Source organism: Fusarium solani, assembly GCF_023522795.1.
Source record: "Fusarium solani strain SB1 chromosome Unknown bctg00000004, whole genome shotgun sequence".
Lineage (NCBI taxonomy): Eukaryota > Fungi > Ascomycota > Sordariomycetes > Hypocreales > Nectriaceae > Fusarium > Fusarium solani.
The window spans coordinates 1,572,684-1,593,325 of NW_027072152.1; the positions used below are offsets into that span (position 1 = coordinate 1,572,684).

At 54.1% G+C, this 20,642-nt stretch overlaps 6 protein-coding genes across 6 annotated transcripts; 4 read left to right on the top strand and 2 right to left on the bottom strand.

Annotated features, from left to right (window-relative positions):
* Positions 1–1,228: 1,228 nt before the first annotated feature.
* On the bottom strand, positions 1,229–2,861 carry MRS44_007561 (uncharacterized protein; the record flags this gene model as incomplete). Its single annotated transcript, XM_046269335.2, has 4 exons — positions 1,229–2,337; positions 2,433–2,581; positions 2,634–2,667; positions 2,792–2,861. 4 exons carry the CDS (start codon positions 2,859–2,861, stop codon positions 1,229–1,231), a joined length of 1,362 nt encoding a protein of 453 aa, XP_046134435.1.
* Positions 2,862–4,853: 1,992 nt separating this feature from the next.
* MRS44_007562 (uncharacterized protein) lies at positions 4,854–7,846 on the top strand (the record flags this gene model as incomplete). Its single annotated transcript, XM_065620577.1, has 3 exons — positions 4,854–5,023; positions 5,193–5,448; positions 5,546–7,846. 3 exons carry the CDS (start codon positions 4,854–4,856, stop codon positions 7,844–7,846), a joined length of 2,727 nt encoding a protein of 908 aa, XP_065476649.1.
* Positions 7,847–8,420: 574 nt separating this feature from the next.
* Positions 8,421–9,516, bottom strand: MRS44_007563 (uncharacterized protein; the record flags this gene model as incomplete). Its single annotated transcript, XM_046272712.2, has 2 exons — positions 8,421–8,825; positions 8,872–9,516. 2 exons carry the CDS (start codon positions 9,514–9,516, stop codon positions 8,421–8,423), a joined length of 1,050 nt encoding a protein of 349 aa, XP_046134433.2.
* Positions 9,517–10,825: 1,309 nt separating this feature from the next.
* Positions 10,826–11,656, top strand: MRS44_007564 (uncharacterized protein; the record flags this gene model as incomplete). The annotated part of the gene is made up of 2 exons (XM_046276030.2): positions 10,826–11,417; positions 11,493–11,656. 2 exons carry the CDS (start codon positions 10,826–10,828, stop codon positions 11,654–11,656), a joined length of 756 nt encoding a protein of 251 aa, XP_046134432.2.
* A 2,458-nt stretch (positions 11,657–14,114) lies between these two features.
* Positions 14,115–17,500, top strand: MRS44_007565 (uncharacterized protein; the record flags this gene model as incomplete). Its single annotated transcript, XM_065620578.1, has 3 exons — positions 14,115–14,137; positions 14,368–14,503; positions 15,482–17,500. The coding sequence occupies 3 exons, from the start codon at positions 14,115–14,117 to the stop codon at positions 17,498–17,500; spliced, it is 2,178 nt and encodes a 725-aa protein (XP_065476650.1).
* Positions 17,501–18,313: 813 nt separating this feature from the next.
* MRS44_007566 (uncharacterized protein) lies at positions 18,314–20,284 on the top strand (the record flags this gene model as incomplete). The annotated part of the gene is made up of 1 exon (XM_046276029.2): positions 18,314–20,284. One exon carries the CDS (start codon positions 18,314–18,316, stop codon positions 20,282–20,284), a length of 1,971 nt encoding a protein of 656 aa, XP_046134430.2.
* Between the last annotated feature and the right edge of the window lie 358 nt (positions 20,285–20,642).

Genomic DNA, 20,642 nt, shown 5'->3' on the forward strand with positions numbered 1-20,642 from the left:
GGGACAGGCAAAAGACACGGCAGCCCCAAAAAAAGCACAATCTTTAGCCAAAATTGGTCTCGGGCAGCTCCAGCAACCCGTCGACTGCTGTCAGTTGTCGTGTTTCTGAGTGTCCCTCGGTACACCACGGAGCGAGGGGCGGACGTGGCAAATCAGATTCTTCGAGATGATGGATCTCCTGTCGTCGGCTCGGGGTGTTTTATAGCGAGATGCCGGCGGGGGGGATTGCGAAGAAAGAGGGTCATTTGACTCTATGGATACGCGGAATAGACCCAGGCTTCTTGGCAGCAAAAGGAAACCTTCCAAAGAGAAACATATGATCAAGGTAGAAAAGCACACCAAACATGAGGCGATCGTGAGTTCGTCCTACCCAAGATCGTGAACCCCCTTGACATGCCATCTCGCATCCTTCACTCCCCCTGCTGCAGCTCACACACACACGTACCCAGACGTACGGTTCCCACTAAAAAACTACCCGCCGCTCGAGCCAACGGCTCGTGCTGGGGTTGGAAGCATCGTGAAGTGTGGCCACGAGAGTGGTAACAAAACGGCCACCGTCTGTGAGTGGCGCACTCCGACGGTCACCGTTTCTGACCCCCAGAAAAAAAAATCTCACGATGCTCACGTCGCGTCTAATTCCTTGAGCGAGGGGTGTGCACGCACAAAATGCGCCATCCAAGGGTGGGCCACAACCATGATCGTGGGTTTTTCTCTTGTTTCGTGGGTCTCTGCGTTTCTGACAGCCTGATGTCTGGGGTATATTTCAACGACATGTCTTTGGTGGCGTTTGATGACTTGGTGATGATATCCAGCAATTGAAGTCAACTTGTGAGATGGACGCTCAACAACACCAGCACATCAACAAAACGGGGTTTCTTAACTTGACTTAACATCCAATTATCCATCTCAGCGACATCTAATGAAATTACATCTTTTTAACTTGTTTGTCAATTCACTCTATGGAAATGCTTCGTATCTTTGAAATCATCCCAAAACTATAAAATGCAATGCAAATCTCATGCCTAGATAATTCGAAACCCTTTTGCAGGTCAAGCAAAACACTGTAATGTGTGTATGCAACGGTTTATACCCAAGTCTTTCTTTCCCCAACCGGACCCTCATCATGCGATCGCATTGAAACATTGGCTGCGATCACAAATCCTGGTGAGTACTAAAAGCGTATGCTGGATTCATACCAGGGTATGATATCCTCTAGCGATCCAGCCATTTAAGCGGCCGTTGAGGTGGTGAGGCCCTCGACCTTAGCCGCGAGCTGCTCAACAACACCGTTGGGCTTGGACTCTTCCTTGGTCTCTGGCTTCTCCTCCTCCTTCTCGTTGGGAGGGCTGGGGGGCGCCAGGGTAGGGACCGCGGGCATCTTGAGTAGGTAGTCGCTGGGGATCAGCTTAGATCGGGCAGCCGGGTTGAGGGTCAGACCGAAACCGGGCTTGTCCAGGTCCGCCGTTGTCAGGAAGCCCTTGGTGGGGATGGGCTCATCGATGAAGAGATCACCAAACACGGGCAGCACGCTCTTGCCATCAGGCGAGTTGGCAAGGTACTCCTGGAAGGGGGTGTTGGGCTGAGAGATCTGGAAGTGGTAGCTGTAAGGGCCACTGGCGTGAGGGACGATGGGAATGTCATAGGCCGCAGCATGGGCGGCGACCTTGAGGAGCTCAGTCAGACCACCAAGCCACATGACATCGGGCTGGATGATGTCAAGGTTGCGGTCCTCGATGAGCTTGCGGAAACCAAATCGCGAATACTCATGCTCACCAGTGGTGAACTTGACCTGGGGGTGAGCTCGCTTGATCAGAGCGAAGCCGTCAGTGTCATCGGGAGACAGGCACTCCTCCCACCAGTTGATGTTGAGATCCAGAGTCGCCTTGACGATCTCGATTGTGTAAGAGACGTTGAGACTCATGTAGCAGTCGACCATGATGGGGAAGTCGGGGCCGACAGCCTCACGGTGTTTGCGGAGGAACTCGACGTTCTTGCGCAGACCCTCGTGACCATCATCGGGGCAGAAGGGCAGGGGGACCTTGGCTCCCCAGAATCCCATGGCCTTGGCGGCTGTGGGCTCGGGACCGGTGCAGTAGAAGTCGAGGCGCTCCTTTGTAGCTCCACCAATGAGACGGTAGACGGGCTCGTTGCGCAGCTTGCCCAGAAGATCCCAGAGGGCAAGGTCGATGACGGAAATGACAGCGATTGGCAGACCCTTGCGGCCATAGAACATGGATGCACGGTACATCTGCTCGAAGAGAAGGTTTGTGTTGCGGGGGTCGGCACCGATGAGGAAACGCTCGAAGTGCTGGTGGACGAGCCAGCAAGCAGGGGGGCCTGAGAATAACAAGTCAGTCGCTTGTTGTTCATAGAGCCTTCATTGGATGGTTTCAAAGTCCATAGTCAGGCTGAATGTCGAGAATTGAACTCACCTCCAAAGCCAGTTGCAAAGCCAACAGTGCCATCCGTAGCCTCAATCTCAACCAGGAACGAGCCCAGCACGTTGATGCCCCAGCTGGTTCGAGACTTCTTGTACTGCTCCCATCTCGAGCAAGGTGTTGAGATGTCGCTGTCAATGAGCCTGTTTGATAGATGTGAGTCAAAGTTGCCGTTTGAGAGGAATTGAGTCGTACCAGTGACCGCCCTTGACGTTGTGATAATCACCGCCTAGCTCGCGAGTTAGCAATTGTCATACTAAACCATCTAAGCGGTCATGGACGCGCCCAGATGGCTTGAGGAATTACCCCTCTTCTCAATTGAGAGCCGGGCAACGCGGAAGAGGGGTTCTTACCTGATCCAACACCGCCAATGATGAATGACCTTATGGCCTTGATGGTCGGGAAATCTCTAACAGTAGCCATCTTGTGGGCGTTTTCGTTCAATGTCACTACCAACAGAAGGGCGATGGAAAAGAGTTGATTGCGACGAGTCGAGGATGAGGAGGAAGAGAGAAAGAAGGGTGAGAATGAGTTGGGAAGAAGATGACCGTAACACGCTGGGGCTTGGCTGCTTTACAAAGGAAGCGCCGGTGGCACTGCAGGTGGGTTAAAGATAATTCCAGCCGATCACGTATCATTCAATTGTAGCCGAGTCGTGCGCCTCTAGGCAGCTCACGATGGATTACCGGTCTTGTGATGCCCGCTGAAGCGGGCAGGAGCCGGCAGAGGCGCCTCCGGATAAGTGGTGGGGGTTTGAATTCCGCCGGATTCCCGACATGGCGATGCAATCGTCGGGCAGAGATGCACCGAGCGATGGCGTCGCGAATGGATCCATCTCCAACTGTGTGGACAGCTCCACCTTTTCTCGGTGGTGGTCGGGGTTTTGAGACTTTTTGCTCGGGTAGCTTAGCGGCGGCTCATGCTTGCTCATGGGATGGGGCCCAATTTTCTCCTGGTTTCGTAGCGACTGGTCGAGAACGTTGTTGTGCGCCGGCTGTGTACGCAAGAGGATCCATGGATGATGGATTGTGTGCGGTGCGCATGCGACGTTTTGTGCCTCGTGGGGGTTTCTGTTTGCGGCAGTTGATGAAGAACCCAGTGAGGTGTGCATCTGCTGTCCCAGGTTGTCAAAACGCTGTTGAACCCGAGATCGTTTTTTTGGCGGCTCGGCTTTTTCTGGTGGCGGGTTTGTGGAAGATTGCGGGGTGGACGGGGGTTGTGAAGAACGGGGGCTGAGATTTTGGGGGAAGTGGAGGGTGAAGATCCGGGAAAGTTCCTGGGCAGTGGACGGTCAAAAAGTCATATAATCTAGCGGTGTCTCCTTTCATGATATCCCAGCAAAAATCTTTCAATAAACAACGTGTTCCAGACACTTCACCAGCTCATAAAAGAGTGACCGCTTCTTCTTGGTAAACAAACCCTTTCGCACGAGAGCATCATGGGAGGAGATGACCCCTTGCCGGTCCGGGGCAAGTGACTTGCCATGCCGGCCCACTTGCCGAGCCATCCACCAATCATTGTACAACAGAGTATTCCCCGCTAAAGGAAAGAGCTTGGTCGCGCGAGGTGAAGGTTTGGGCAGGTACGAACGAGGGTGCTCGGTTCTTTCCTCTCCGCATCACCAGAGATCGAATTCACTTCACAAGCCTCCGAGGAAGAGCGCTATGGCCCTCCCCCTTCACCCCATTGTCCCCCTGAAGCCGTGCTATTCTGCTGGCTGAATCTCAATAGCTTCAAGATTGCAAAAAAAGGATTACAGAAAATCTCTTCTTCTCCTGTCGCATAATTTTATTTGCGGCTCCCGGTCAACGGAAGTACACCGAAGAGCTGGAGCTCTGACAGCTCGCCCTTAGCCCGTAGCCCACCTCGGCCCACCTCTGACCAGGCCCGGTCTGAGGCGCCACTCACTCCCCGTCCGTCCGAGGCCCAAAGCCAGCAAAAAGCGACAAAGGAGAAACAAGAGACAGGTGACTTTGACAAAGGGGAATGGGCAGCTCATAAGTTTTATCCTACCAAAAGAGACGTGTCGGCAATCCGCGGTATTGCCTAAATACCTACCTGGGCTACCAGGTTGTGCAGCCGCCTCCGTATGGCAAAGTTAGGTACCTGACCTTGGCCTGGGGTATGGTAGCGTAACCGCATGCCTCTTCTCCTCTTACTTCTCCATCCTCCCCTTGGGCCCTCGGGAGATCTTTCTCCTTCTCGCGCGAACCATTGTCCCGGATCGCGAGCTTCCTCTGCAGAGACTCCAAACTCCCTGCACTGCACTTTTGCCCGTTCCCGCGTATTCAGCCCTTTGTCGCATACCACTCGCATCGCTCACTCACACGACCGTTGCTGAGCTCGCACTTTCATCGCACCGACACGCGAGGTCTCTGACAAGGGCATCCCGATTCTTCTCTCACCCTCGAGGCCATGCACAACGGGGTGGGCAAGAACTCGGGCGATGTCTCGGTAGAGAATCGCCCGCCCACGACCGAGATCGATAGCGACGAGGCCAACCAGCTCCTCAGCGAGGACGATGATCATGGCGACCAGGAGACCCTATGTCGCAACGGGAAAAGGAAACGGCCCATCTCGGTCTCGTAAGTCGCGACGCTGGCTGCTGGCTCTCATGCCCAGTCATGCTCCCCTCTTTTTTTTTGTTTGTCTGTCCGTTCTGTACACTCAAGTCATTGTCGCGATCGTGGATTCCCTACCTTGCTCGGGCTTCATCTTGGGTCAGATTACCACCCGTTGAATTGTTGGATCCAGTTTTAAGATCTGCGTCGGATCTTATCTACACTTTTATACTATTTCTGTTCTAAACACCATGTCACCGCACACGGCCGCATCTTCACCCCAATCTTCACCCTCGCCATTAGATCCACCCATCACCGAGCCCACCCCCAACCCCAACCCCAATACTGCGACCTTCTTCCAGTCTTCCTTGTCTTTCGAGATAACGAACACCGCCAATACTCAAGCTAACTCCGTCATCCCCAGGTGTGAGCTGTGCAAGCAAAGAAAGGTATGTTCTTTACTGATACTTGCTCACCTCCCAGTTCTCCGCTGGTCCTTGGTGGTACTGTCGACAACATATACTAATATGCGCTTCGCCTTTACAGGTCAAATGTGATCGTGGTCAACCCTCTTGTGGTTGGTGTAGCCGAAATGGCGCCGTCTGCGAGTACAAGGAGCGCAAGAAGCCTGGCTTGAGAGCTGGCTACGGTCGCGAACTCGAACAGCGTCTCGACAAGCTCGAAGAGATCTTGCGCTCTCATGCCGAGATCCTTCAAGCCACTCTAGCAGCCAACACCAATCCTGCCCTTGCTGCCAGCGTCCGACATAGCAACCCAAGTCTTCCCAGCGATCAAGGAACACCACGAGATGGTCCTCACGTCTTTCGACCCTCCGAGCCCGTCCGTACCCCTCAGACCGACTCTGCTTTGTTCGGGCAGAAGGCTCCCAGTTCTGGTTTTGCGCCCAGCACCCAAAGCGTCGACTTTGGCGTCGCCCGTACTCCTGGCGTGAGCGATGGCTTTCAGAATGGGAACCATGTGCAGCTGCCTCCCATGACGGCGGCTTCTCAGATCTCGCCCATGCAGCCCAGCGCGGCTGCTCAAGACTACTACAACTCTGTACAACCCAATATTCATTCTCCCACAGCAGCAATGTCAGCAGCCCCTGGAACTACCACCCCCGACCGGGATATGCCACCCTACGACCTTCTCTACGCCCTTGTCGACCTCTACTTTAAGCACATCAACACCTGGTGCCCAATCCTTCACCGCAAAACAACCCTAGATACCCTATTCGGTCCGTCCACACTCGATGAGACTGATCGAATCCTCCTCCACGCGATTGTGGCAACGACAATGCGCTACTCGACAGATGCGAGATTGACCGACGAACGGCGAGAGCACTACCACAGGGTTTCCAAAGAACGGGTTCTCCTTTACGGCATGGGAAACTCATCGGTCAAGTCCCTGCAAGCTCTCGTCATTCTCGCCCTCGACCTCGTCGGTAGCGGCAATGGGCCTCCGGGATGGAACATCATGGCGCTCATCACCCGCTCCGTGGTACAACTTGGCCTGGCTGTAGAAATCACGTCGTCGACAGTGTCCCCCCATTACCTCTCAATTTATACCTTGCGTGCCATGACTCTTTCAGAGCCTAAAGACTTTATTGAAGAAGAGGCGCGACGTCGACTCTTCTGGATGATTTACCTGCTGGATCGATACGCAACGATCGCAACAGCCTTCGAGTTCGCCCTCGACGACCGGGAAATAGACAGGACGTTGCCCTGCCGCGACGATCTGTGGATCAAGAATCAAAAGGTGGACACCAGGTGGTTCCGCACTGATGTGAACCACTCGGGCTCCCCAGACCACGACATCGACCAGCCCGAGAATCTTGGCGCTTTTGCGTACTACATTGAGATTCTTGGCATTCTTTCCAAGATACACAAGTTCTTGAAGCAGCCAGTTGATATCAGTGCCTTGAGCGACGTGGAGCAGTGGCAGATGCGGTACAAAGAGTTGGACAACATGCTGACGTCGTGGAAGTTTGGCCTCCCCGGCGAGTTTGGCAACATGGCCAAGCTCTTCCATCCGGGCAGCAAGAACATCAATTGTGCCTGGGTCATGCTTCACGCCACGTACCACACAGCTGTCATCCGCCTTCATTCGTCTGCCGCCTATCCGACGACAAGGTCCCCCATCTTCACCCCGTCTTACAGTGCATCTCAACGGTGCCACAGCGCCGTGGAGAATGTGGCTGCGCTGGGAGAATTCGTAGTGAATAATGGGATGTTGGCCAAGCTGGGTCCACCATTTGCATTTACCCTTTGGGTGTCAGCACGGCTACTCCTTGTTCACGGCTCAACAGTTGAGCACAAGTTGTCGCCTCAGATTTCATTCTTTGTCGACAGCCTCCGCGATATGGGCCGGTTCTGGCCTGTTGCCGCTCGATACTGTCAGTTACTGCAAAGGGTCCTGGACGAGCACCGCGATAGTGAGCGACAGGGCGATGGCATAACCCCCAGCTCTGTCAAGATACTGTCTGACATGCGACGCACGGCATTCGATCTGGACTTCCTCATCTCTCGGCAGCCGAACCAGGGTGGATCAGCGCTGAGTCGATTGCCCAGTGTCACACCAGCGAGGACGCCAGCACCAAACGAACTTGAATATCTCGATGTCTTTGACTTTTTCAACGTTCCTCGCCTGCCGTTCGGAGGCGAGAATATTGCTGGTGTGAATGGAACTCCAGCACCAGCAGACAACAGCATGGATACATCCAATGACAATGGTCCTCCTGGCCTAGGGGCCTCGAACGAGTTTAATATCACCAACTTCATGGTTGATGCCAACAGCGATTGGCTGTTTAAGCAGGAAGGGGGGTCGAAATTTATGGCGACAACATGAAGCATGGTTGAAAGCCAACATGTTTCTTGCTGTTCTTTTACGTCTAATGTCGGTCGGTCGGTTGTGTAAGGCGAGGTTTTGGACAAACCTTCTTGTTAGGATACCCTCATCTTTTCACATTGGTCTGCGTTGTGGCGCTGGCGGGTTGGTAGAGTTGTGCTTTGACGCAACTTACACTTGTATGGTAGGGATAGAGGGGACGATGTACCTTATGGTGATGGCAGGTTCAAGGTGGTGTTTGGGGCAAAGAGTTTAGGGGTTACAAAAGGTCATGAGAAATGGGTTAACGGCAAGGGTCAAAATGCATGAACACTTGGGCGTGCTCCAAACACGCCAAGGAAGATATATACTTAATCAATCAACGACCGAAAATCTCACACATATTCATTGGAACTTTTACCTCTGATGAATTGTGTTGGAGTAGCGATCCCTCAATCACTTCGAACTTGGTGTGTAACAAGCAAAGCAGCTCCGTGAGGTTGTATTCGATTCTAACAAGTACCCAGCATTACCCATCGCTATGCAATTATAAAGACGCCAGAAATAGAAGTCTGCAAATGCCCAACCCCGCCCATCAATCCTCTGTCGCAGTCGTGTATGTGTCGTTGGGACAATACATGACCCAACCATCAAGATTCATCTTCTTAATGACCTTGCTAAAGTCCTTGGAACCCTTGGCCTTGCCCGACTGCGAACAGATCCTCTGGCGATCGGCATCCTTGACCTTGGGCGCGCCCTTGGGGTACTCGATGTTGAAGACGGGCTTCTTGGCCTTGATGAAGGCGGCAAAGGTCTCGCACTCGTTGTACTGGATGCACTGCTCGTTGACGGAGAAGGCGACGTAAGGGAGGACTGATGTGATGATGTCTCCGGCGTTTTTGAGGCCGGTCGACATGTTGTACTTGGCTGCTTCCTTAGAGAGGAACTTGATATACGATATGGAGTCTTCTTCGGTGAGCTTGAGGCCGTTGTCGTTTTGCTATTGCCGTGTTAGTTGGTTCGCGCTGAGAAGGTAAGAGACTTACATAACCGTCCACATTATCAGGGTCGATAGCATCACAACCCTTTTGCGCAGCAAGCTTAATACGCTTCTTCATAATATTGCGCACATTCTGACTCCTCAGGTTGAGCCACTTCTCATCAGGCCATCCGTCAAGCGTCTTGCCCAGGTCGGACTTCTTAAACTGGTTCTTGTCGTCGCGCCAGTTTTCCCACGACCCGGCGCTAAAGTAACAGATGATCTTCTTTCCGGCCTTTCGAAGTGCCGCAAATGTTTCTGCGTCGTTGTCATAGAGGTCAAGGTCGTAGATGCCCACGTTGGGCTCCAGGTCGTCGGCGGTGCCGTCGTCGTTGAGCTTGATGGGCTTGAGGAGGACGATCTGCCACGGGGAGCCGACCTTGGGCTGCCATATTTTGCCACGGGCCTTGAGGGCACTGTCATGATCGTCGCTGGTGTTCGTGTCTGAAGCACCGTTGTCGTTGTCGTTGCTGTCGCCCCCTTTCCCTCGCGTGAGGCCAACACCGAGTCCAACCGCCAACCCCGTGATGATGACGAGGGCCGCGCCGATGAGGGTCAGCTTCTTCCACAATGGCCAGGACTTCTTGGTGTTAGTCTTTGCCGCCAAACCCTTCCTCTCGGGTGTTTCGACATCCGCTGGTTTCGTCGTCATGGTGCCGGTCTAAGTGATCTGCTCGCCAAGCTGCTCGGGCTGTGATCGGCAACCGTGGCGAGCCATGGAGTTTAATAGCAGCTCGACGAGCATACCAAACACAACCTCACGCCTAGTTCCGGATCCGGCTGGCAACGCGATTTCGAAGCTGGGGGAGGATGGCACGGGGCGCAGCATGTGGAGAGTCCGCGTAGCCCTACTGGGCGAAGTTGGCGTTGGGATGGACGCTAGTTGAAGTCTAGAACGAGCTGACATCCCAAGGGTGTTCCATCCAGACACTGGTATTACGAAAGCTTGGACTGAGACCTAAAGACTTGTGTGGCGGCTCGGGATGGACCGACTGGGCATTATGGTCCTGATGCGAGATCGCCGCTACTCAGACTTGGCACGACAGTGAACACACACATAGCATATTCGGATCTTTGTACTCGAGGAATTGCATACATGCCATCTCTCAAACATACCACCATTTCAGACTTTCGGTAGTGGAGCTGTGCAATGCAGAACGTGTGTTGGTTCAGGGGCTCAGACTATTAGAATCCTCCGGTTAACTCGGCATCACGATGGCTGAGGCGATCAGGCGCAGCAGAGTTTAGAGATTGGGAGGCCTGTTTGGCCCGGATTTCTCGCCATTAAACATGTTTCAGCTCAAAAAGCATAGCCCTGCACAGCATGGTTCATCTCTAGTGTTACGCAAGGCAATAAAGCGCAGTTACCCTTTGTGGTGTTACATGGTGCTGCGATACGAACCCTCCAATGGCTGCTGTGGAGTTGGCCATCTGAACTACGCGTCCTTATTATTATAAGACATAATCAAGGCCGGTGACTCACTTGCCGATTCATTGTGCGGGCTTTAATTCTCTTGAAGACCCGACACGCGTAGGTGAGATTGAGTGTGTAACTAGCCAAGCGACAGCACGAGTCAAACCTCAACTCATGGCGACCAGGATGAGATCTGTCGATATGCCAGATTCGATCTATGGATCAATGCAATTAAAACTTCAGCTTCACGTGATCACTGTTTTGTAGCCAATACCTTCACTCATCACTTTAGCCGGAGGTGATAATATTCGGAATTGCCCCCGCCTGAGAAACATGCGCCGACATGAATACCCTGAAAGGGAAACTCGGGCCCAAGACTCCGAAGAGGACAACGATGCAATTCAGCTCGCATCATAAGATCCTCAAGGTTATAAGTCATGATGATTCCAGGGAAATAGTGAGATTCATGTTCTTTGGTTATCGCGATCCATTGCCTGACAATTGTCACCAAGAGCCTCACTAGCAACATCGCTAAACCACCACAACCATGAAGTGCTCCAGAATCACCGGATGTCTAGCCTCCGTCTTGTTGGCCGGGGCTACACAAGCCTTCCAGATGCGCCAACCGCCACCTGTCGACCTGGTCCAAGGTTTCGACTGGAAGAACCCCTTCGCGCTGGAAGCCATGTCTGCATTCCAACCTGCCTGCGAGGTCGAGACCAGCTTCAGCGCGCTCGAGTACACCCTCCATGAGTTGATGGACCCTCCTCCAAATGGACTCAAGCCTTGGGCGAAGGGCTTGAAGGAAGTGTTTGACGGAAAAGAGTATCCCGGTGGATGGTCTGGTCTGGATTATCACCTCCACGGCCGTAGCCTTCTGTTGATGGACTATGACAAGCTGCCTCTCACTGTTCGTGAGTGGGTTGAAGAACAAGAACGATCCGACGGTAAAGGAAATGCACTCTTTGCTGTTCTTGATAAGCCCAAGACCGAGGAAGATGAGCTGGAACATGTTGTCGAGTTCCCAGCTGCCGACAAGATCGACCGCTCCAGCGACGAACAAAAGGTTGCCATATTTGCGCCAGGTGCTCTTTACGGAGTCCTCCCTCTCTGGGCAGCTGAGGCAAGCAAGTGCAAGGGTAAGTCATCAAAGTTTTCAGTGTGACAGGAATGTCTGGTTTTGCTGTGACAGTAACTTACACAAAGTCATCTAGACCAACTTGTCGATCTAACCAAGTACAACACAACACCCGTTGACGGCGGAGTTGTCGCCTGGATCGAGCACTCTCAGCCGGAAGATCACAGCATGAAGTTTGACATTAAGGCTCAGGTACTCAAGGCCAGCAACACCAAAGCATCGGCAAAGGAGGAGCTGTGATGAGATGGGGTCGGCGGTGTCACCTTAAGAGTCGCAAGTAACATGGACTTTCAACTGTAGAAGTGTAACATGAAATCGATTGTCATTTTCAAACTCCCTGTATCGATCTGAACCCCGGCAAATGTAATCAACAAGTGCCCTCTTTTGGATCATCCAGTCATCCGCGAATGGATCCATTTCCAGGAACCATGCACGAAGGGTCCCAAGTTACTACCCTGGGGCTGGTTAACATGCATTTACAAGGTGCGCAAAAAAAAAGCAAGAGCGGGAGCAAGGGCCAGTCTCGTGCCTGCCCTGACATTGGATGAACGAATGTCATGATTTCTACTCTGTACGTTGGCAGATGCTCAACATGCGCACATACACGCACGCACGCACTCACATCTGTGACCGCTCAAACTCCAAGGCGTATTCGTATATCCCTCTACCGCTCCTTCAGGAAAACATATCATGTGCACGATATTTCTTGACTCAACACGTTCCTGAGACCGCCTGTTTCATACGTACATACTTCCAACTCGAATCTTTTTTAGCTGCAGTGTCGAATGATTCCGGTGATTTCTGCATGTACGCGCACACCGCCTCCCCACCAAAGAGACACTTCAGTTCCTGACCCTGGCTCCGGATCCTCGCCGGCTGCTTGATCGACGGGCTGGTTTCAACATGTGCGGCAGAGGAGTGAGCCCTAATTCTATGAAACGATGCAAAACATTTTGACAGGAAAGGTCACTGGCTAACACGGACATGACCGCGTGGTGCCATGACGGGCAGGACAAAAGCAACGACATGCACAAGCAAAGCAACTTGACGCAAGATTGGGCTATCACGAGGATGCGGGTGATCCATATGATTCAGACGAGATGATGCGGGAAACAACAAAACAAATTTAGCTTGGCGAGACCGTTGACAAGAATGCGTGTCGGACCCCATTTCACCGACCACCTCAGAGACAAAAAGGTCCGGTTGTTATCCGTATGGAGCTCCGGCTTCCCCAGGACCAGCCAGCCATGGCGAGGTCTAGCCCAGGCACTCGTGCGATGCTACCCTACCAAGCTACCCCAGCATCGCGTCCATCTATTTCCTACCTCAGGTAGGAAAGGTAGGTGTAGCTCGGGCAAGATGGAGCTAGTAGTAGCATGATACTCCGACTAGCTAGCCAGGTAGGTTTGGATATCTACATTTAAACGACAGCCTCGGAGTTGAGTCGAAGCAAACTGCTACCAATACCAGCCACTCTCACTAAACCATCATCCATGCCACGAAAGGATGGGATGGCGGCCTGCAAGCCCCGGATGCGGTTGGCGGGCAGACAAGAAGGTCTCGCTCAACCGAACGACGCCATGAAATTGCCCATGTCGTCAGAGACAAGGTGTCGCGTCTCCACTTGTGGGCAGTCGAGAGGAACCGCAGCTGCGTGCCCACCCTGCAAGAATGCGTTTTTGCAGAGCTTTTTGCAGCAGAGAGTGCGGCGCTTGCTGTGTTGTTCATGGATCTTCCCAGCTCCCGGCGCTTGTTGACCTGCCTATGGCGGTCCAGCATGACTACAATGATGGTTGCAATGAGGACATCAGGCAAGGAAGAAGGTGCCCAAGCAAGCCCGTATGTTGGCATCCATACATTCATAGCTGGAGACGCACATCAGTAATGTCATCTTTGGATGGATGGATGGTTGCGCAACCTGCAACAGGACGGTTCAGGGTATCATCATCATCGTCGATGTGTCGTCACTGCTATTGTGATTCACCGAGCTCCATACAAGCTCTGTTCAAAGCTCCAAGGAGGAAACCTCGAAGCTTTCCAAGTTTTGACCTCTTCTTCCTTCTCCTACCAATTTTTCATCGATTCCTGATACTTGCCGCCCTCGTGCATAACATCATTAACTGAAATCCAAAACTTGCCCCCACGTGCTGTGTCTTTCATCATCAACTTCCGCTTTCGCACACTGCTTCCGCCCACAGGCCCTCTTATCTCTACATCCTCACCTACTTTGCTCCCTCACCGTATCAACGTCACACCTACAAAGCCCTCTCCTTTTTCTCGTACCTATCGCCTCGCCCATTTCGCCATTTCCACTGGATTCGGCAAAACCATCTCTTCCGAATCGCTTAATAATATCCCTGTTTCGGTACGGGTGGTGGTTGCGGTGGTGTACTTTTTTTTCTCTTTCGACTGAAGCTCCCCCCGTTACCGCCGACAATCTTTAATTTCGGTCCCCCCAGCCTGACCGACGCCAGACCAGACCCGTCCTGGTGCCTCCCGCCCGTGGTTCTCCTCCCAACCATTTCCATCCTATTCTATTCTCTCCCACAACCACAACAAAACATCCATCCGTCATTACCTACCAACCTACCTCCCTATCTACGCTACCTACGCCGCCGGCTTCGCTGCCTCACTCCTTCGCTCCCCGTTCCGCCTGCGCAGACTCAAACGCCGCATCTGATATCTACGAATCGCAGCCATGGGCAGCTTCACTTTCAAGTGGTATGTAACAATCTGTCTTTTGATGACGGCGACGATCGCGACGACAGCTTCAAGCAAGCTTCACCCTTGAGCTTCACCCTTGGAGCTGCACACGTCGCGTGCCTATGGCGCGGCACTTCTCGTTGAGCTTTGTCTGGAGCTTTACCCCCGTCACCATTGTTGCTCCATGTCGCACTCTGGAACTAGGACAATGTCTGAGACATCTGGACTAACCCCGAGCTTTCTTGTAGGGAGCATCCCGCCGACGAAGTCTACGTGACCGGTACCTTCGACGACTGGACCAAGAGCGTCAAGCTCGAAAAGACGGGCGATGTCTTCTCCAAGACGGTCGACCTCAAGGATGCCTCGAGCAAGATCTACTACAAGGTGCGTCAGCGACTGGTGCCTCGATCGGCGATACCACCAGCTCCCTCTACTCGGTGTTTCCCCATGCACGCGATCCCGGATTGAACCATCAATTATCCATCCCCCCTTTCTCGTCACCATGGAGAAGCTTCTCGTGCCCATCCTACCATCGTACCAAACCCTGCAGAGATGGATCATGGTAAAGCGCCATCCTCCCACTGAGCAGTTGCGCCGCCGCGCCGCCTCTTGTTCGTACTGGTACTGGTCTGGGTCTGGCGGATTGCGACCGTGTGTCCGTGCCGCTATGGAATCCGTGCCCTCCGCGCATCGCCATCTCTCAATCCAATCTGCAGGGTCATGATGAGCCTAAAAGGCTCTTAGGCACAAGAGCGGTGTCTGGTCTGGTCTGCTACCGTAATCCCAACCACCCCTGCTCGTCAATTTTTGCGGTCGCTGCTAGGATCGGGGATTGGGATTGCGCCAGGCCTGACCTTTTCCCTGCCTGTCATGTCATGGGTTCTCTACAACCCATACCCGCGCCCACACCATCCCCAACCAACCCCCCGCGGTTCGGTATGACGCAACCCAACTACGCTCGAGACAGTTCTGGAATGCGTTAGTGAGCGGGGAGCGGTGAGAACCTGCTCGTCCTCAGCCCATGGCCCAGGTCCTTTTTGCAGGTCATTTGCAGGTCATGCCAGTCTGCCTAGATGTTGGCGCCAGGCGGCGACGTTGGACAAAGTCGATTCGCGCTGCCCTGTCCGCCAAGGCGCCTTTCAAGTCAGCGCTTGCTTGCGCTGCGCGCTAGTGTGCCTGCATCCAGACCCGCACCTGCCCTGCCTGCCCGCCTTCCTCAGCTCTCCCGCCATTGACCTTTTCGTCATCGTACCAGATGATTGAAACCCCCCCTCCTCCCCTCCTCTGAACCCAATTGCTCTTCCTCCTCACCCTCACCTTTTGCGCATTCACTGTAGAGGCTGTCGCTCACCCATCATCTAGTTCGTTGTCGACGGTAACTGGGTAATCAACCAATCAGCACCCAACGAACCTGACACTCAGGGCAACGTGAACAACTTCCTCACCCCCGACCAAATCACACAAGATACCCCCGCCGCCGCCATTCTTAACACCGTCACCCCCACATCTACCACCGCTGCGATGGCTTCTGAGCAACCTATCGAGGTAAAGCCCGTTGAGGAGAAGGCGCTTAACGAGAAGGTGCTTGACGAGAAGGTGGCCGAGGACAAGGCTGTCGCCGCGCTCACTTCTGAGGAGACCCTCACCGAGAACGAGAAGGCGCATCCCCTCGAGACGCCTTCTGACATTCCAGGCGGATTCCCCATCACACCCGCGACCGAGCTTGACAAGCCCGTGACTGAGCTTGACAAGCCCGTGACTGTTGCACCTCTTGCGAACGAGCTCGAGAAGCCCATCAGCGTCAACCCCCTCCCCGCTTCTGAGGGCGTTGGCAACCCCATTACCCTGGCGCCTGGCGAGAAGATCCCCGAGTCTATCACCGCTCAGAGCACCGACAAGTACGTCAAGCTCGACAAGGAGTCGTACGAGAAGAGCGACGCTATCCCTGGTGTCGAGACTGAGCTCCCTCCCGTTTCTGCCAACACCATCCCCGAGTCCAGCCTCCCTATCATCGGTGCTCAGGATGTCGCCATTAACACTGTGACACCCGTTTCCACCACCGCGGCCCTCGCCGCCGAGGTTCCCCTTGAGCCCAAGCCTGCTGTCCCCGAGGTTGTCAAGGAGAGCCAGGAGAAGGCCAACGCGGCCCCTGAAGCTAGCGCCGAAGCCGAGGGCGTCGAGGAGAAGGCTAAGGTTGAGGAGGAGCTGAAGGAGAAGGTCCCTGAGGCCCCTGCTACCTCTGAGGGCACTGCTGGCCAGGATACCGAGAAGGCCCAGGACGCTGGACTGGCTGCTCTCGCTGCCACCGCTGGTGGCGCCGTCATTGCTGCCGGCCTCACCGCCAAGGAGACCATTGAGGAGAAGGCTGCTCCTGCAGTGAACAACGCGACCGAGGTCATCACCGATGCCGCCGCCAAGAACCTCCCTGATGCTGTCAAGGAGAAGCTTCCCGTAGCTGCCCAGGAGGCTCTGGACGCCAAGAACAAGGAGCAGATCCGAGAGGAGGTGTCTCCCGAGGTCCCTGCTGAGGTCAAGGAGTCTCTCGTTGAGGCTGGCAAGTCTCCCGAGGCCGCTGCCAACACTGAGGCCGTTCAGGAGAAGAAGGAGGTTGAGGCTGAGCTTCTCAAGGAGGTCAAGCCTGTCACTGGTACTTATGACGCCGTGGTGGAGCCTACCAGCGAGGAGACGAAGCAGGTTTCCCCCGAGGTTCCTGCTGAGGTTAAGGAGTCCATCATCGAGGCCGGCAAGAGCCCCGAGGCTGCTGCCAACACCGAAGCCGTCGAGGAGAAGAAGGTTGTCGAGGCTGAGCTCCTGAAGGAGGTCGCCCCCGTTGCCCCTGTTGAGGAGACCAAGACTGAGGCTGTTGCCCCTGAGGTGCCCGCTGAGGTTAAGGAGTCTATTGTTGAGGCCGGCAAGGCCCCTGAGGCTGCCGCCAGCACCGAGGCTGTTGAGAACAAGAAGGAGGTCGAGGCCGAGCTCCTGAAGGAGACTGAGCCTGTCCCTGCCGTGGAGGAGACCAAGGTGGAAGAGGCCAAGCCCGCTGCTGAGCCCGCTGCTGTTGTTGCTCCTGTGGTTCAGCCCGAGGAGGCCAAGCCCGAGACCAAGGTGGAAGAGACCAAGACTGAGGAGGCCAAGCCCGCCGTTGAGCCTGTAACGAAACCTGAAGAGGTCAAGGCTGAGGCTAAGCCTGAGCCCCAGGCGGAAACTCCCGCTGTTGGTAACGGCACCTCAGCTGCCGAGAACGGCAGCAAGGCCACCGAGACCAAGCCTGCTGAGCCCGCCGCCAACGGTAGCTCTTCGACCACCGCCCAAAAGAAGAAGCACAACCGACTGAGCTCGATCTTCAGCAAGATCAAGCACAAGCTGTCCGACCACAAGTAGACAAGACAAGACGAGGGTGGGGTGAGATGAGCTAATGTCATGATGCTGTGGTGTCAGAAACGTCTTATGTGTTTTCTTTTTCTTTCGTTTTCTTGGGATTGGTGTCTTCGTTTATCAATGATTCCCCTGGATCCATGAGGAAGAGGAGAGTGGTTGAGATCACTGAGGGCCTGGATCTCCGTCATATACCTAGTTGATAGTCAGTTTTTACGCGTATGCTTTTGATTGATACCGGAATTCATGTATGATAGTATCCCTCATGTTAAAAGAAGTGATGCTTGAAGTTTGGATACAACTTGACAATGAGTTTTTCCTCTGTATCAGTCCACCGTGAGAATACCTTGGGTGCTGCTGTCGTTGAGGCATATTCAGAGGTCACGCCTCTGGTCATGTGATAGCGTCAAGTGGCATCCGTTGATGACTAACGTCCGAGTTGCAGGCAGGTAACGCCATTCCCCTGCGCCGCCGAGCCCGCCAACTCCATCACGATTTGCCCCGCCAGTGAGTGACTCGCTCGATCCACCTCCATCCATCCACGGGGTCCGTCCCAGCTGGACCCCTTCGTGAACCTACTTTCCTCCAACCACTGTTTCAACAATCCTATCTACTTTACCAAGACCTGTTAGAACTGCCACTCTTTGTCTCTCTCTCCTTGGGACCTTGGGCGTTGACTCTCCCCTGGCGAGAGGCAAGAGATCTCAAGCTGGTCTCATCCCGCCACAAGGGACACAGCCAAAGAAACGAACCGATTGAAGCGGCTGCCTGCCTCATCGGATCCAAGGTTGAAATACCTTCGAACCGACTGTGCCGAATATGAGTTCGTCGACCTCTAGTGTGGGAAAATCCGTCCCTGCGCCATCAAACCCCCCGGCCATCCAAGCCGGACCATCGACGTCGAGCTTTGAATCATCACGTCGGCCATCGCAGGCCGGCTCCTCGTCAGCGCAATCCATGCCTCGAAAGGCCCAAGGCTCTCGAAAACAGCACCGGAATCAACGTCGACCTGGCCTAGGAGATAGGTCCAATACCGGCCCTGACGACGAAGATGCGATGGCGGAATTAAGAGCGTTCAGAAACCCGAACAGTCGGCGTGGCCAGACTTCGATTACCCATCTCCTTAATTACTCGATGCCACGACCGGTACAAGACCATCATACGCATGCCAGACATCCTAGACGGAACCCAACATGGGGACTGGGGTCTGGATACCACGCAGTCGACAAGGCGAGATATGTCCATGCCAACTACCGCTTTGTCCTGTCTCCAGAAGGAACCTATAGCAAGCAGGCGTCGGATGCCGACACGCATCTGGACTGGTCTTTGGTGATGCAGATTATTGCTTCGAGCGAGTCGCAGACTTCATCATGCCCAATTTGTCTTTCGGAGCCAGTGGCTCCTCGCATGGCGAAATGCGGGCACATCTTTTGTTTGCCTTGCCTGATTCGATTTATGAACTCAAGCTCAAGTGAGGAGGAAGGAAAGCCAAACCGTGGTCCAAAATGGAAGAAATGTCCCATCTGCGAGGACTCGATATACATGCAAGACGTTCGACCTGTCCGGTTTTATGCAGGTCAGGAAAGTCCGCTACCTAGAGTTGGTGACGACGTCGTGCTACGGCTGATGGCACGAGGCGCACACTCAACGATGGCTCTCCCGCGGGAGGGTGCCGCGGAGGCACGCACTTTCGGGGACGACATTCCCTGGCATTTCGCTGCCAACGTTCTGGACTACGCCCGCATGATGAAGGGTACCACGGATTATATGGCCGCTCAATTCGACGAGGAAATCGCTTCGCTAGAGAAGCAGGCGAAGGAGGACGAGACTCTGTTTGGCCAAGATGGTGAATGGTCTCAGAAGGCCATTCGAGCTGTCACAGCCTCCAAGGAGAAACTGGCAGATCTTCAAGTCGCAGAGGAGCCAACGGCGGGTCCAGGATCAAGTTCCGGGAAGCAATCAGCAGATCCCGACTTTTACTTCTACAGTTCACCACCTCATCTCTACCTCTCACCACTGGACATTCGCATCCTGAAAACCAAGTATGGCTCCTTCTCATCATTTCCCTCTACGCTCCTCCCTCGCGTCGAGCACATCTCAACCGGCCATGTGGTCGATGACGCACTGCGCAGGAGAGCCAAATACCTCGGGCATCTTCCTCGCGGGTGTGTCATTAGCTTCCTGGAATGTGACTGGACAGACATTGTGCCAGCAGAGACATTGGCGTCTTTCTCGGGAGAAATCGAGCGGCGACGGAAACGGAACCGCGAGAAGGAAACGCAGGAGGAGCGGGAGCGCCTCCAAGCAGAGCGACTCGAAGCAGCTGCCCTACGCAAGTCGACGGGGTACCAGCGGCTACCCCAGCCACTTGAGGAGGAGGAGGATGTCCCTCGGATGGACATGTCTGAGTTCCAGCCACTGAGCGGTCATTCTGGTGCCACACCCCCGGATCCTCGACCAGGATTCGAGACGTTGGCGGAAATGTCAACCAGCCCATCGACTCAGAGAACAGTCTGGGGCACGCGGGCGATCAATGGATCTCCTGACATGGCGCCAGTTCGGAGTTCGAATGTTGACGACGGCTGGCTCAAAGATGAGGACCTGTTTGATTCAGCTGATCTCGCGATGCAGATCCAGGCTATCGAATCGGCGACGGATAACAGCAACGCACGCCCGAATAATGGTGGTGGTGGTGGTGGTGGCGGCGGCGGCGGCGGCGGCGGCGGTGGAAAGAAGAAGAAGAAACAGAAAATCACACTCATGAGCACTGGTGGTCGCAGAGGCAATTGAGGGTCTATTCTATTATTGGTTCTAGACTGTGGAAGAGGAATTGACCTGTTCCTTGGGACACAATACAGCAAGCAGGGAGTAGTAACTTGACTGACTGGTAGATGGTGATGCCTCGGAGTTGACACGGGGCTTTGCGCTTCGCCCGGATTGGAATTGGGACTGATATTGGTGCTGGTACTGGGATGGGATTGATTGATTTGGAATTGCGTTCGGTCACTCAAGTGGTTGTCCTAACTAGATGCTAATCCTTACTTGCGCTCAAGGCTTGCTTGCTATTTGTACAACCATCATCTGATGGATGAAGCATGTTGTTCGCCTTGAGAGATTGACAGGGCGGTACCTGAGTTGGATACTAACT